This window comes from Hetaerina americana, unplaced genomic scaffold, assembly GCF_022747635.1.
Source record: "Hetaerina americana unplaced genomic scaffold, ioHetAmer1.1.p SCAF_5, whole genome shotgun sequence".
NCBI lineage: Eukaryota > Metazoa > Arthropoda > Insecta > Odonata > Calopterygidae > Hetaerina > Hetaerina americana.
Genome location: NW_027287095.1, coordinates 7,353,716 through 7,370,300, shown reverse-complemented (window position 1 = coordinate 7,370,300; position 16,585 = coordinate 7,353,716). Strand labels below are relative to the sequence as shown.

The following is a 16,585-nucleotide window of genomic DNA, read 5'->3' as shown; positions in this document are numbered from 1 at the left end:
TTCTTGATCTATATTTTCGCTATCTCTGCATTATAGTTGACCGGAACGCTAGTTTTTGGAAAACTAAGCGTTTTCTAATTCTCCTCTACGTGTAAGTGAAAAAAAACAATAATGCTCCATTAGAGTTCCGGTTACCCCCGATTTTGAAAGGCTTGTTTATTCATAAGATATTTATTTTATTTATGCAAAACTCTTCTGTTTATCCTCTCATATTCGAATTATTTTTAAAACTCCAAAGGATGAAATAAAAAAAAGAAACAACGACTTTATGAGGAAATCTTTATGCACCAACTAGTGATTAACAAATCGCCTCTCTACTTACTTCGAAAATATTCAATATAACACCGAGAGAGAGAGAGAGGAAACCAGAAAACGAAGGAACTGCACGTCACTCACTTCCGTACTAATGTCCGTGACCAATTTTATATGTAGCGTAATGTGAAGTATGGAACAGAATACCTGAAGATGTTACATTCGTAAACAATACTAACCTACTCAAATATACCTATTATCAGCGTGCGGATTGATTATTAGTACGGTGACCTATAATTTACTTTTAATATTCTCGGGTATCCATATAAAATGCCTTGATTTTACATGTGAATGACCATGAACCTTCTGTTTGTGTTGGATTTTACTCTTCGCTATTGAATATTATTACGTATTTATATGTATTACTTAAGTAAGTTGTTATATTTATAAGCAAATTCCGTACACAATGTTTATCATGAAATTGGTTAATGTAATGTTTGTCTATGATTTGAATGCGTCTGCAGTGAAATGATTACGTTATTTACTTTGGTCCATGGGAATTTCAAATTTCTTGCAAAAATTAATATACCTTATTCTTTGTACTGAATCTCGATTTTCTCTGACTTACAGCAACAAGGGCACTCTGGCATGGACTTTTTGGGAAATGCCTTTTCGGACGCTGATTCTAGTGAACTAGAGTGAAAGGTGGCTTTTAGCTCCGTGGCCAGGTGGCAGGCACTGTACAGCACCCTTCTATTGATTCCTTCCATGATTCTTTCCAATTGTTTTCAATGAGATTATTAATATGTACAGATTTTCAATTGTTCCTCTAATAAATCTTTGCTAACCATTTTCGAAAATTATGGCACCCATTTTTTTATTATTCAAACTTGCACTATGGTGGCTTCACTGACTTTTTAAAAAAACATCCACAGCCAATTGAGGTATTTTACCTAAACAGAAATATAAACTTTGCCCTAATATACACATCATTATTTACCCGAAGCTATCTACCTATTTATTCGGCAAAATATTGATGCAAATACACGCCCAGGGTATTTTATGTTCATTTTTAATGTTTGATGCCATGCCTGGGATAAATCGGAAAAAAAATCAAGAAAAATCGGATGGAGTGAATAATTAAAGGTATGTTGAAGGCCGTAATGGAAGGGAGAAAGTTGGGTATACGGGGGGAGGTGGAGGATTAGGATTTTTGTACAGACAGGCCTTATCTGCATTGAATTGTTGACTTCACCTGAACAAATTGTCGATCTATGTCTATGCAGTGACAGCGGCGGCCTATAGGGAGTCAATTCTTCCCTTTTGGTACCTAGAGAAGAGGATTTAAATTGTAATATTGAGGAAAGACGCTTTTAATAAGAAAGTGGATCATGGGTTGCAGTCACTCATTTTGACATCTTGAACGAATAAATATTAACGCTATTACTGCTATTAGATAGAAGATATCAAATAACTTTTAAACAGCACAACCAGAAATATTGTGTATTTACTTAAATGGTGACTATTTTGCAGGCAGAGCATTTAATTTTTACCTGACGCTAATTATGCAATAAATAGTTTTAGGTTTACTCATCTTGTGGGTTGACTAATACAGACTTGATATTCCGCGAAAAAGTTAGTGTGATACAATACCCATTGAGTCAAGTCGTTAGAGAATCCTGAAGATCTAGCCCTCCACAACCTCCGAGTCCTGCCGTCATTTGTATGAGATTTGGAAGAAGGAATATTTTATGTTATTTGCTCTGGAGTCTGTTTCTCTCTAAAAAATTCTAACGCATTTGATCTTGGTGTCTTTTTTTTTTCAGTGGCAGGTGAAGTAAATTCTAATAAAAAAACAGGAACTCTTTTTGTACAGCAATTAGAATGGAATTCACGGGCGTCAAAACAGTTATTTTTATTTAATTGTAATAATTAAAGAATTAATTTTAGTTTTATTTCTAATAATTTGTTTTTGGGAGCCAAAAGTTCGAGTGTCCGGCGCCTTCAACTACTACTACTCGTATATCTTAACTTGGCAGTTGCCGAGACGGCTTACCCCAGGAGGGGTTCGGTCACCAGTCATTTGGATTGGCAAGAGTTAGACGTGTTTGAAATTATTCTTCCCTTTTTTGAGATCGCTGAACACAGAAATTGGAATTTTAATACATGGAAGTGATGAACGGCACATAGTGGAAGAAGTGGTTTATTTGTTTTTTTATGCATAATGCCTCCGAGATAGAGTACAAAAGGTGGATTACAATGAGGAAGTCGTCGGAGCAACGGTCGTGGAATGTTCTTGGTGAGGATTCGTTTCCCGGTCCCTCGGCCTTCCGGTTCCTCAGGAGCCGGCGTCGCGGGGAGCAACGCTCCACGCGACCTCTGGCCTTCTGGCACCCGCCACACTCGTAGAGCGATCCAAGGGCCTGCGAACAATGGAGAAGGGAGTACAATTATTTGGGAAAACTCGCGTTTTACGTAAGATGCTGCAGTTCATCTTTCGATATTGTTAACCCACATTCCCGAGGAACCTTCTACACGTACGATCCAAATTTCCTTACATTCCTGGAAGGGAATGCATTGGTGACTATAAAATAATATTTGTAGAAGGGAAAACTAAGTTCGCGAAAGCAATTAAGGAAAATCATGAAGAAGGAATTACTGTTCTCCAAAGGAAATTTCAATGGGCTTCTGGAGAAGTTAAAAAATAACTGCAAAACAAACCCCAATTGAATCTACCTACATAATTTGGTAGTAGTAGTAGTATTTAGGGGAGCCGACCGACAGCTAAGGTCATTTGCGCCATAGGGGATGGATAGGAAAAGATGAAGGGTGGAGAGAAACCCGGCGTCGGCATTAGCCTACTCTTAACGAAAGGCGCCAAGGGGTCCGCAGCTTAACGTCCCATACGATGGACGGCGTACTCACTCAAAGTGCCCTCCACAAAGCACCTCAAGAAGGGATCGAGATACCTCTGAAAAATATTCAACACCGACGGATGAAAAATGACTGACCGACGGATAACAGGATATGTATATTCAAATCATGCAAGGGTATCGAAAAGATGGGTTTATTGAAAAAAACATGTCGGATATCGCCAAATTATATACACTGCCAATGCTAATTACCCTCTTCGTGCCCGCGGCCGTATTTATTTTGATCTCTAATGGAGCGAAAAAAAACATTTCAAATCCATCCGTTCTACTATCTATCTCCCTGATTTTATGCACGTGATCTCATCTACCACAGTAAGTCTGAGCCTGCAATATGCCTTTAACATCCTCGGGTAAGTGACCTGCTTCAAATTTCCGAAATAAATTAAACCTGTCCATCCACATACGATCAACTAGCGTTTCCCATCCTATTTCATCCAATACTCTCGCGACACTTTTACCATGTACATAACAACTATTCAAAAACCTAGCTGCTCTACGTCTCACTCGATCTAGTTCCAAAGCTAAGCCCATTTCGTGTGCTCTGGCAGCATACTCTTGGTGGGGCCACAAGGGACCTAAAGCCTCTTGTTACATATCTTAAGTATCCTTTTTATGAATTCTAACTTTTTATTTACTACTATGCAAATTTCGCGAGTGTTTGCCCCCAGGATATGTCGATAGTTATCGTAATATCCAAATACTTGACAAAATCTGCCTTTTTTATGCTAATTTCCTGTATGGTGGTCGTGTTTTCGGGTGAAATACTTTTTCTCCAATTATTCATATCTTTATTGGATTATCGCCATTAATATCGAAACAATTTTAAAAAATTCGACTGTGTATATTTTGTACGCACGTATATGTAGGAATTTCGAGTGGATGCTTTTCCCTTTTTCTAACCATATAAACACCTTTCCTCTTCCTTATAACTACCCTATCAATGTAGTAGCAGTAAGTTGTAGGGGAGGCGACAGATAGCTAACGTCATTTGCGCCTTTAGGGATGGATGAGAAAGGAGGAGAGGTGGAGAAAGACCCGGCGTCGGCACTGGCCTACTCTTCATCTAGATCTTTATAATACCCCGCAAGCTGCCACAATGGCGTGTGGCTGGGGGGTTAGATCACCACCTGTAAAAGGGAACAAAACCACATGCAAAATCAAGTAAGGTACAGAAGTAACAGCAGGTTGGCTCAGGCACGGTCAAACAGGTTCTCGGGAGCGTGCTCGAGCACGTCCTTCCTCGACAAGAGGCAGGTAGAGAGTGAACTCATCAACAACAATATGAACTTACCATAATGAAAAATGTTCTGAATACGGGTAATAAAACCGCCTTATTCATCCTCAGTCATTCAAGTCCCATAGGTCGTAGGTGATTAAGGTGATCCTGTGAACGTAAGACGCAATTACTCTCAGCCGCGGCAGTTTAAAAGAATGCAGAGACAAGCAGTTCAAATTATCATTCGTGAAAGATCGTTCCATTTCTTTCGTCAAGTTTACCTTTTATGTTTCCCCTTTCTCGTATTCAGGAAACACCATATTTGCCTTTGTAGTTCATTGTGCGACTTGACAAGTGAAAACCACTTCTTGCTCACCCGGGCGGCATTGAATAGAGATTCATCGTCCAGCTTCCTGGAAGACGACAGAAGAAAGAATATAAATTATCTCTTTGTTGCAGGAGAGTTTATATATGTACGGCGCGGAAACGTGGTCATTGAAGCAGAAGGATAGACGTAGATTAGAGGCTTTTGAAATGTGGGCGAGGAGAAGATTGGAGAAGGTGAAATGGACAGAGAAGAAAACAAATGAGGAAGCAGTCGTCAGTTGGCTTCGCGACGCGGCGGGAGAACGGTACGACGCTGGTATTAAAACGTTACTGACAAGGATGCAAAAAGTGATTGATAGTCAAGGCGACTATGTAGAAAAATAGCTAAATACGCCACCTTTACAACGATGTACGCAAAGTTGAGAATAAATTTGATTTTTCCCGAAAAAAAATAGGGGACCTTACTTTTCGAATCGCTCTCGAATTCGTACGTGTTTCAAGTAAAAGTGTTCAGGTCCTCAGGTTCAATTTTGTTACACCTGTGTATTATTTAGGGTAGAAGTAGTTAAACTGTTAAGTGATGGTGTATATATCTCTTTTTAATTTAGCCAAAATGCCCACTTTAGGCTTACCTACCAGTGTTCAATGGCAATAATATTATTTCTTATTCTTGCACAGGGAGATAGCAGCATACTCAGCATATTTGCGACAATTACGCCAGAGACTGACGAACGTGAACATTACTCAGGGCTCTTCAAAGCTAGAGTCGTGGAAATGATAAGAAAATTCTGGATATTGATTTAAGAAAAGGGTAAAGAAAAATGTTGGATGATTTTAAATACTGCATCAGGAACACCAAAATAGAAAGGGTCACGTGTAAGTATACATACTTACACGTTGGCCTCTCACTTACGATTTCTCCTGAACGTAAATTATGCAGAGAACATGTACACAAGTTAGCAAAGAAATAGTATTCATCAGAAGAGTTATGGGGAAATGTGATGAATAGGTTAAATGGTAATATTATCTTTCATTAGCCTCATTTAGAATATGCTGCTGGCACATGGGACCCTCATGAAGTTCGATAGATTGCCGAATTTGATCGAGTGCAGCGAAGAGGTGCTAGATTTGTAAAACGTTGTTGTGATAAACTTAGTAGCGTAGCCAAAACATTAGAGCAGCTAGGCAGGGAATTACTCACGGAGCGAAGGTTAAATTACAGATTGAAGCTCTTGCATAAATTGGAAGGATGTCTCTTTAGCGGAGATGTTAAATATGCATTATTAGCCCCATTAGTCATTTTTTCCACGAACAATAAGGGATCAGAACAACACTGTCCGGTCGCACTGAGGAGGGGGGTATTTAAGGTCAATAGTAATTTGGGTGTAATAACCACCTGCCACATACTCTAGTGGTGGCTTTCAGGGTATTGCAAATGAAAAAATAAAAGAGAGGTGCTATTAGGCCCTAGTTAGGCCACACAGGCCTGTCAAACTTGTCTTCTTGTTATTACAATTTTTCACCATTCTGGTGGATTTTCTGTGGATTTTATCTTATTCTTTTTGCCGTTTCCCCGCCACCCGTTTAACGAAGTCGAGTTTCTTTATAAGAAACATCATTTCCTGATATGTGCTTCCCATGAAAGGCGTGGTGTTAGAAATGCCCCCAATACTTAATTTGATCGGCCGTAGTTAGTGCTGAACCCTCTATTTCACAATCTATATCCTGTTCGCCGCTTTCTTCGTTCCAAAATTTCAAAACTGCGCATTTATCTATACATCTACATCTACATAATACCCCGCAAGCCGCCGCAAGGGCGTGTGGCGGGGGGTGTTAGGTCACCAACCGTAAAAAAGAAAAATACCACATGCAAAAAAAAACACGGAAAATTACACCCACAGCAGCGCACACACTCATGCAAAAATCCCTTCATCCAATACTCATGCAAACACATACACCGCAAAACAACTAAAAAACTGCACCCCATGATGCAGCACGAAAGACATATATTAAGTGTTAATCCCCATTTATTGCACCATTCTGAGATATTGTCTAAGTTTCTAGAGAGTAGCTCGCGATCTAGTTGGCACCTTATTTCCCTGTATACCACCGTGTCGTCAGCAAATAACCTCAGATTGCTACTAATGTGTAATATTAAGCCATTAATGCAAATTAAGGATAGAAGCGGCCCTATTAAACTTCCCTGGGGGTTCCGGTTACATCTACATGTCTACCTGTATATCGCCAACCCATCGATGACTACTATTTGTTTGCACGTGATGTTTACAGTTTTACAGATTTTTACATTTAACGTTTGAACAGCAAATGGTTTTTACAATGCAATAATGTTGCATTTAATGCACATGTAGCGGATGACTCGGTCAAATAAGCTACTGTGGCAGCATCTCCCGCAGCATCTTGGAATTTGACGAATTTAGTTTATTATGCACTTATCAATCTCGAAGCTTCCCAACTTATGGAGCACCTTCCTATGAGGGACTTGGTCGAGTGACATTTTGAAAACTGGAAGTACGAGTATAGCATCGACCTGAACGCTATTTTCTCCCGAGACCAAAATATCATGAACGAACAGTGCCAGTTGAATCTCGCAAGATCTACCGTTTCGGAATTCGTGCTGATTTTTGTAAGTCAATTCTGAGAATCGATATATGTATTGCATGATTGAACTTACAATTATGTTCCCTAAAATTTCATGAAATTAATATCAGAGGGATGAGTTGGTAATTACTCGGATTTTATCTGTCACCTTTTTTTAATATGGGGATGACATTGATTAATTTCCAGTCTTTGGGTACAGCGGGATCGTTTAGGGATGTATTAAATATTATTTCCAAATAAGTTGCTATTTCTGAGGCCATCATTTTGCATGCACGAGCACTGATTTGGTCAGGGCATGGCGAATTGTTTGGACTGACGTCTTTACGTTGGCGTTCGATTGCAAGAGATTTTACAATATCAGACATAGCGTCATGGAAGTGATCGGGTAGTGACTCGCATTATTTTCTGTAAACCATTATTAAAAACGCTTTGAAAATAATGGCTAAATGTACCAGCTTTTTCTAAACTGTTGGTAAGATTTTGTTGGTTGATAATTTTGGCTGGGACTGTCGACTTGTTCCCCTGAACCTCCCGTGCGTACGAATGAAATGCTTTTGGGTTGTCGTCCAAGCTTTCAGCTAGAGGCGGGTGAAATTGAAGGCGAGAACGAAATTAGGCGCTGCGTGGATATCAGGTACATTCTTAGGTGCATGTGCATTCGTGAAAAGTTATTATGTTCAAAGTAGCAGTGTCACGACACTATTTGAAGAATTAGGAGGGGAGCCACTAGTTGACCGTGGATTCAAATAAAGGTCAAATTTACGCTTTACATTTGACGCAGGTTACTTATCTGAGGATGTTAAGGACACATTACAGTCACCCATTTACTATGGTAGACCAGATAACCAACTTTGTAGTTCCACACGAACAATTTATTCACACGACCCGGGTTTCGAAGTAAAACTTCATCATCAGGTTTTACTTCGAAACCCGGGTCGTGTGAATAAATTGTTCGTGTGGAACTACAAAGTTAGTCCTTTCATTTATTTATAATGAATCGGTTCCATAAAGTTACGCCAGAAACCATCAATCAGATAACCAACGTCAAGTCAGGGAGATTTATTGTTGAAGGGATAGTTTTAAAATGTCATTTTTTCCTCGAACCATTGGAGATCATAATAGCTATGACAGCAATCGCGTGGGAGATAATTAGAATTGGTAGTGCATATATCTGTCGATATCCTGCATGTTTCTTCCTGCATGATATTCTTTTTATTTCATGGGCCCATCATTTTTAACAGCTCTACAGCAAAATTTGAATGTACGTATCCTGTTATTGAATTTTGTTTCATATAAGTACTTTCTTTCGCGTTATTAAAGTTTGTTGAGTTCATGAACAAACAAAGATTTGTGTAGACGTAACATGATTCGGTTTTGCATGTTGTTTTATTCTAGATTACGTGTGGTGACCTAAAATCCCCGGCACACGACCATGCTACGGCTTGCGGGGTATTGTGTAGACGTATATGTGCTAGTTTATATTATTTGCTTGTATAAATATTTGCATGAATGCAAATAAATAAGAGTTTTGGAAACATATATGCATTTTTGTCGTTGTGAATTAGCATGTTTTTGTTTGTTTTACATACACTTACATTCTATTTTACGGGTAGTTCCGTAACTCCCCCTGCCACACGCTCTTTCGGCGGCATATGGGACATTGAGTAGATATAGAAAATACACAGGAAGGGCCAAAAATGAAAATAACCTACCTTATTAGAGACCGCCACCGAACAGGTCATGTAGATATGTGATCGAATTCATTTCCATTGCTTCAAAACTAGATTTTCTATCCTTTCCATTGCTACAATTCTGTATAACTTCTTCAAAATGAAGGGTTTTGCTAAAGACCCTTCATTTGGAGGAAGGAAATGGAAGGGAAAGGGGAAAGGAAAAAGGAATTTCTAAGGCGATGTGTTTTTTTCTTGAAACAAGTTTGATTCCAAAAATGGATTACGCTTATCCTATCGTAGACGAAATATATTCGTGAATGGGTCAAACTCAGATAATAAGAGATTAATTCTAGAGTTCCACAGGGTAGTGATACATGGGGACCTAATTCCTATTGATTTATATTGAAAACCTAAACACACACGTCAGCAGTATCCGTAGATTATTTGCTGTAATAAAGTGTACCACATCAATTACCTTGCACTACCCCGCAAGACCTCGCAGGGATGGTTTAAAGGGAGTGATTGATAGGTCGCCAGCAAATTTATTCCCCCTTCAATACTCCCTTCAAATACACGGCACTTCGAAATGGTGATCAAGCGAAGGGGAACGTGAAACGGGGGCGACACCAAACATGAAAAATCTACATCTACATAATACACCGCAAGCCGTCGCAAGGGAATGTGGCGGGGGGTGTTAGCTCACAAGCCGTATAGGGGGAACAAAACCACATGCAAGATCGACACATCCATGCAAACCTATACCCACAGTGACGTATACATTAAAGCGTAAATTCTTTCATTTTACACGCATGCAAATACATATACTGTCGCCTAAAAAATAATTGCACTTTAGGATGCAGTGAGAAATTTATCCAATAGGGTGCAAGCTAGAATTTGAAGAGTAAGAAGGTGAGATTCCACTACCACATGGACGTGCAACATAGAACGGTCTCCTCCCTGAGGACACAGGTAGGGAGTGTGACCCAACGCCGTAGGTAGCGGGAGGGTCCCCCCGACAGAGAGAGACGAGAGATGGAAGGGGGTGCTTGAAAAAAGGACAAAGCAGAGCAAGCAATACTGTAAGAGCACTAAATTATTTAATGACATTATAATGCGGTCATACGGGAAGGGTTTTGACAAAAAAACACATGAAACGCGTGAAAGTGCATGCAATTGAGTAGAAATAATTGTTCCCCAGACGCTGAGGGTGGCAAGTGGATTTTTGCTATCTACAAACCCGCAGTTGCTTTCTCATATTGTCCGTGGGAAGAAGGAGTACTTGAGTCTTCTAGTTCTGGCATCTATTTCCCGAATTTTATATATGTACATGATCCAACCAATGTATGGCGTATGTTGGAGTGCGAATAATTTGCGAGACCTTGGTGCTGAAATATGCGGATCCGAATTTATTTAGTAATTTCAATCTTGCATTGCATCTTCTCCCTTCAAATGATTCCCATTGCAACTTCGTAAGTGGAAAAAAGGGTGGTAGACATCTACATCTACGTAATACCCCGCAATCCGCCGCAAGGGAGTGTGGCGGGGGCTGCTAGGTCACCACCCGGAAAAGAGAACAAAACCAAATACAAAATCAACACATCCATGCAAACCTATACTCACAGTGGCGTATACGTTTAATGCAAAAATCCTCTCATTTTACACGCATGCATATACATATTATTTTATTATTTCCCCCATATAATTATATTATTGTAATATTACTCGCAAAATGTATTATTACCCCCATCGTACTACGGTAGGAGAGATTATGTCAATATAATTAGAGAGGTTAAGTGTAGAACAAATGTATTTAAGATGTTATTTTTTCCACGAATCATAATAACATAGTCCGACCGCGGGAGGGTCATGTTAGGATAAAATTATTCTGGTGTGCGTTCACCCCCTGCCGCACACCCTAGCGGTGGCTTGTGGGATATATACTAAATAAATAAAAAATAAAAGCTGCACGCAGTGACTTGCGCAACCTTTCCACCAAAACAATTACAGCGATAGTCATAGGAGCAGCGAAAATGGGATATTACGTCATCATAGATAGGCAAAGAGTTGTTTAAGTGCAAATATTTTTTTTGCACTTATTCACCCCCTACCACATACCATGGCGGTAGCTTGCAGGGTACCAAATCAAATATCCCGCATGCGGCCGTAAGGGTGTGTGGCAGGGGGCGTTACCACAAAACTCGTGAAAGAGAATGCAACTGCATGCAAAACTAACGAAAGCATGCCAATTCACACCTACACAGACGAATATATTAATGCAAAACCCACTATTACTTACACACATGTAACTATATAAATAAATAAATAAATATATATATATATGTGTATATATATATATATATATACACACTAGCAACTAACACAAGGAGCTTGTACACCCGTGAATATACAAGAGGTTTTGCTCTAGTTAGACCTCATTTGGAATATGCCGCAAGTATTTGGGATCCGTGGGAGAAAATTTGACAAAAAGAATTAGATAAAGTCCAGAGAAAATCCGCTAGATTCGTTAAAAATTGTTATGATAAGAACACAAGTGTGACAGGTCTCTTAGGGGATTTAGGCTGGGAACCACTTGAAGTGCGGAGAGAACAAGCGAGGCTTAGACTTTTAGAAAGGTTCAGAACAAACGAGTTTAACTATGACACTGAAGGAATTATAATGCCCCCACACTACTTAGGTAGATCAGACCACAAAGATAAACTAAGGGAGATAGATTCCAAGACAGATAGGTACAAATACTCATTCTTTCCCCGAACAATCAGAAATCATAATAGCAAGAAACCGAAGTCACTTTAGAAATATTAAAAACGTTGAATTTACAAGTAGGAACAAAAGTAAACACTATAGAGATGTTAGGTATACTTTCAGGTGCATGTGTATGTTAGTTGGTAGTTTGAGTGTTTGCATGTGTGTGGGGTGTAAGTGTCCATGCATGAATGTATGCCATGTTTTTTTTTTGATATATGATTTTGTGGTTATTGCATGCGGTTTTTTTTCTTTTTCTTTTCTAAATTACGGGTGGTGTCCCAACACCCCCCGCCACACGCCCTTGCGGCGGCTTGCGGGGTATTAAGTAGATGTAGAGGTGTCCGCAGCGTTTAATATTGTCCTCGCTTTTAATTCGAAAGTCTATGTACAGGTATACTATTGCTATAATAACCTTTGAAGTCAAACCTCCACCACTTACACGATAGAATGCTGCCGTAATAAGACAGGTCATGCAGAACTGGCAGAACTGGGAAGCAAGAATCAGAGAGCATTAATTCAACTAATGGTATGATATATATATATATATATATATATATATATATATATATATATATATATATATATATATATAACTTTAAGGGTCCACTCCGACGCCACAGGTAAAAAAATGTCACCCTGCCCTTGAAAGCGGACCATGCGAGGTATCACTCCCACGGAGAGGTTCGAGGGGTGGAAGCGGGAAGCCTAGACTTACATTTCGTAGGAGTAGAGTATGTAGGTTGTTAAAACATTGTTTATCATTTCTTTCGTAAGAAAACTTTAGGAACAAATTTATCTTTTTTATGCCCTGTGTGGATTAAGTCGTCCATTTATACAAGGTGGACACACAATTGTCACAAAATAAGGGAGATAAACTACCGATGGGGTTAGACTCAAGCATCCACATACATCTACATTAATAACGCTCGATCCACCAAAAATGTGTGTGGTAGGGGGTGCTAGCGACAGATGGGACAGATAAGGGAGAGGACGGTTAGTTAAAGGGTTATGAGAAAGAGAAAACATCCAGGTAAACACTTCGTAAAGACGTGCCAATCCCAATGCATGCTAGTCGAAAACTTAAATCCAAGCAAGTGTTAATTTCACCCACTATAATTGTGATCGGTTCAACCAAAAAGGAAGGAATAAAAACGAAATAAAACCACTTATGCATATGATAGACCACCATCACCAGGAAGATATATCATGCAGAAATGGAAAGCAAGAAGGGGAAAATTCTATTGAGCCATGGTCATGTAACTTAAGGTCCCCATCCCTAACGGCACAGGCCGAAAATGTGACAAGCCACTCTTGGCAGAGGACCGCGTGAGGCATCACCCCCACGGAGGGAGACGAGGGATGGAAGTGGGGCAAGCATTCGTTTATCCCGCGCACTATTCCCGTCAACAACACAAGGGGAAACACTAAGACATAAATGGTTCATCACTAATGACGAAAATACATAGGAACGTACAAAATACATTGAAAACATGAACAGACTTAATCTAGGCTGACGCCCTAACGCCCCCCGCCACCAGCCCTTATGCAGGTTGTCGAAGTGTTGTGAGAATAACTTTGTAAATCAGTTGCATTTTAGAATTGACAGTCCTGCATGAGTAGAATGCTAACTGGTAATAAGTGATTGCGTTGCATGTTAGCCGCCCTGTTTAATGAGATTTCTACCTTCTTAGTAGTCAGGAAAGTAGGAAATAGCAGCAAAAAAATGTCAATGCTTGCAACGAATTAATGGTGTGTTTAGTCGGTCCCTTTCCACTTGCCCTTTCTGTGGATCACGAATTGGGTGACATGCATTGGAGTAGATGTTGTTAGGGCTGTGACCTAAAACCTCGTCACACGTCCTTGCGACGGCTTGCGGGGTGGTCAGTAGATACGAGGAAATATGTAGATTCACTCCCTGTCACACAACCTAGAGACCTGAAGTGTGCCGTGTACAGATTAAGAGGTAAGGGCACCTAAACCAGTACTGCGTAGAGGTAAACAATGTGGATCAATGCGGGGACGTCCATGTTGGGAATGTCACCCACCTCAGGATGTCCGTGGCCACTTCGGCCGGGAGGTGTCCGAGGATGTCGACCAGCGGCGGCGGCCGCGAAGGCGGCGCCCCGTCGTCCCCCGCGTCGTCGCCGCCCGTCCGCCCCGAGTGCTGCTGCTGATCCATCGCCGGCCGCACCTCACGCCATCTCCGCCGACCTACTGCCGCCCTCGCTTCCCGAGGCCGCGGGTGTATTTTTGTGCGATTAAGAATTGCCAACATCGCGGTGGTCTAAATATTTCGTTAGAAAGTTTCCCCGCTCGACTTGTTCCAAAAATATCACCGCTGGCCCACGCCTTGAACTTCGCTCTTGTCGGCGTCAACCGTGGAAAACACCCGGCGAACACGGGGTGAAAGTTCACGTTCGTAAAATTTACGACCGCTCGTTTTGCTCAGACCTTCATGGATTGAATAAAGGGGGGGGGGATGTTTGAGGCAATACATTGGAGCGAATCCACGACCAGCGCATCGATTGCCAGTGATCAAGTGGGGAACTTAGTTGTCCGCTGCTACATCTACATGAGGTCCCGCAAGCCGCCGCAAGGGTGCGCCATACATGCACTTGTACATTGCATCCTGTCAGGCACCGTCAGGGTGTATGGCAAGGGGTGATTCAACACCAACGTACAAATTAAAAAATAGGTTTTTCTTAATTTTTTTGTTCAAATGTACGTATATTTAAAATAATAGAAGTTCTTCGAGAGTATATTTGATCTTTCGCGTTTTTTGAGCGATAATTGTGGTTGAAAAAAGAGATTTGGAATCTGTCGGCCTGCGTTCATAAGGTCACGTATTACTTTGCTGACAAGTAATACACATTCATTGCGGGTGAAAATAACACTTGTTGCGAACTAATTTTTCATGCATGCATGCATGTGAATTTGCAATTTTTTAAAATGGTTTTCTGGCACCAATTCACACAGTTCTTTGTATAACATGTAGATATACATGCATGAATGTATACGCCAATGTGGGAATAGGTTTGCATAAATATGTTGATTTTGCATGTGTTTTTGTTCTCTTTTACGGGTGGTGACCTAACACCACCCGCCACACGCCCTTGCGAGGTATTATGTAGATGTAGATGGGAGTGGGGTGGAGGAAACCGTGCTCAAGGAGCCAGAGAGAGTGAGAGGAAATCGGAGGTAGTGCGGGGGGGGGGGGGTGTGGGGACTGCGACACTGTGAGGGGCGCCCCGGGGGAGGGGGGCGTCCGTAGTGGGATGGGATCGGAAATGGGGACGAAAGAGGAGAGGGAGAGGTGCGGGGGGGGAAGCAAATGCCTCCTCGGACGGAAACAACAAAGTCGTCCTTGAGCGAGAGGGCCCTTCTTCACGTTCTGGCGCAACCTTGCCATGGCGTAACACCCGGTCCCTCTCCCTCTCTGGGTCACGAATGTTTTGGGAGGCCCTTGAGCTGGTCAGGCGGCCTGTGTGATTCCACATGACGTCACCAGTGACTGCCGAAATAGTTCGAGGACGGCGTAAAGGAGAGGAGTTCGATTGTGCAATATGGCATTGCGATAAACTTGGTAGCTTGGCCGCATTCAAAAAGATCTATCTGTTCATTAAATGAAGAACACAATGTATCTTTCCACTGTTCTTTGTTTACGTACAACTAATTTCAACGCTCAAGCGTCATCATCAGGTACAAATGAATCAAGTCGCAGTCCATTTATAAACCATTCATGAGGGAGAGGAGAGGTGGGTGAGAGAGGGGGAGAAGGAGGGGAAAGAAAGTGGGGTTGCGATCGGCGTTGATGGGGAAGGGGGAGAGGGGTGTTAAGCGTCAGGCAAGATGATTCACAGTGGGGGGGGGGGTTGTTGGGTCTTTCTGTGAGGGAAAGGGGCACTTCCAGGATTGGGGAGAGGTATTCAAACAATAAATCGTTAACCAAATGACCCGTTTTTAAATTCTTCCTGATTTCCACCTTTTCCCACTTGTCCATCCTCATTCCTTTTTCCATCTGGTGTAAGAGTTCCGGGTTGAAATCACTCCCATGATTTTCTTCCCATAGATGTTTGGCGAAGTGTGATTGCTCGAGTTCAAAGTTTCTAGAAATATACATTATGTTCTTCATTTGATGAACATGAACTTCCACAAAGTTGAGCCGGGAACAATTGAAGATCTATCTGTGTTCGGACTCACCCACAGGACTCGGATTAAATTATAAATCTGTATCTATGTCTAAAAACTAAAGGGTATTAATTAGGCTCGATCTGTTTAGTTCGAATCTCTGGAGAATTCCAATTTTTCTAATTTAGGCATTATCGACCAGAAAGAGTAATCTATGCCTGCATATCAGTTGACTCCGTGGCGCAACGGTAGCGCGTCTGACTCCAGATCAGAAGGTTGCGTGTTCAAATCACGTCGGGGTCATTTTTTTTAAAAACTATTTATATTTCATGATTTCATTCAATTTCTCACCAGCAAATGAAACTCGACTCTTTCTGGTACTTTTTTTCATAAGTGTTATGTTTTCCTAGGCATGCAGTGTGCATTCGAAATGCATTAAATGGTATTTCATTTGACCAAATGATGATGAACTAGGTTTGTTTTAATAGTAATTGTATGAATCACAGCATGGTGTACCATTCACAGTGATAATAAGTTATCACGTCCTTGGTACACTGAAAAATGTTTCTTAATACCTGTCATTTACCTTAAGCACAAATTGGCAATATATTTCTTCTTATATTTTTTCGATACATTATTTTTTTAGAGATAGCAAAAACAGTAAAATCTAA

At 40.9% G+C, this 16,585-nt stretch overlaps 1 protein-coding gene and 1 non-coding gene across 2 annotated transcripts; one reads left to right on the top strand and one right to left on the bottom strand.

The window, feature by feature from the left end:
* Positions 1–2,459: 2,459 nt before the first annotated feature.
* Positions 2,460–13,986, bottom strand: LOC139694220 (uncharacterized). The gene is made up of 4 exons (XM_071592665.1): positions 13,832–13,986; positions 4,683–4,814; positions 4,477–4,569; positions 2,460–2,675 (listed from the first exon to the last, which is right to left on the bottom strand). The coding sequence occupies exons 1-3, from the start codon at positions 13,963–13,965 to the stop codon at positions 4,527–4,529; spliced, it is 309 nt and encodes a 102-aa protein (XP_071448766.1). The 5' UTR covers positions 13,966–13,986; the 3' UTR covers positions 2,460–2,675; positions 4,477–4,526.
* A 2,159-nt stretch (positions 13,987–16,145) lies between these two features.
* On the top strand, positions 16,146–16,217 carry TRNAW-CCA (transfer RNA tryptophan (anticodon CCA)). Its single transcript has one exon. It is a non-coding gene; the product is annotated as a tRNA-Trp (tRNA).
* Positions 16,218–16,585: the final 368 nt, after the last annotated feature.

Bases quoted from the DNA above. Each gene is read 5' to 3' on its own strand.
- LOC139694220 (XM_071592665.1), bottom strand. From the start codon at position 13,965: ATGGATCAGCAGCAGCACTCGGGGCGGACGGGCGGCGACGACGCGGGG. The intron at 4,815-13,831 runs GTGGGTGACATT...GTCGTCTTCCAG, and splicing joins GTGGCCACGGACATCCTGAG to GAAGCTGGACGATGAATCTC. The intron at 4,570-4,682 runs GTAAACTTGACG...TTACGTTCACAG, and splicing joins AGAAAGGGGAAACATAAAAG to GATCACCTTAATCACCTACG.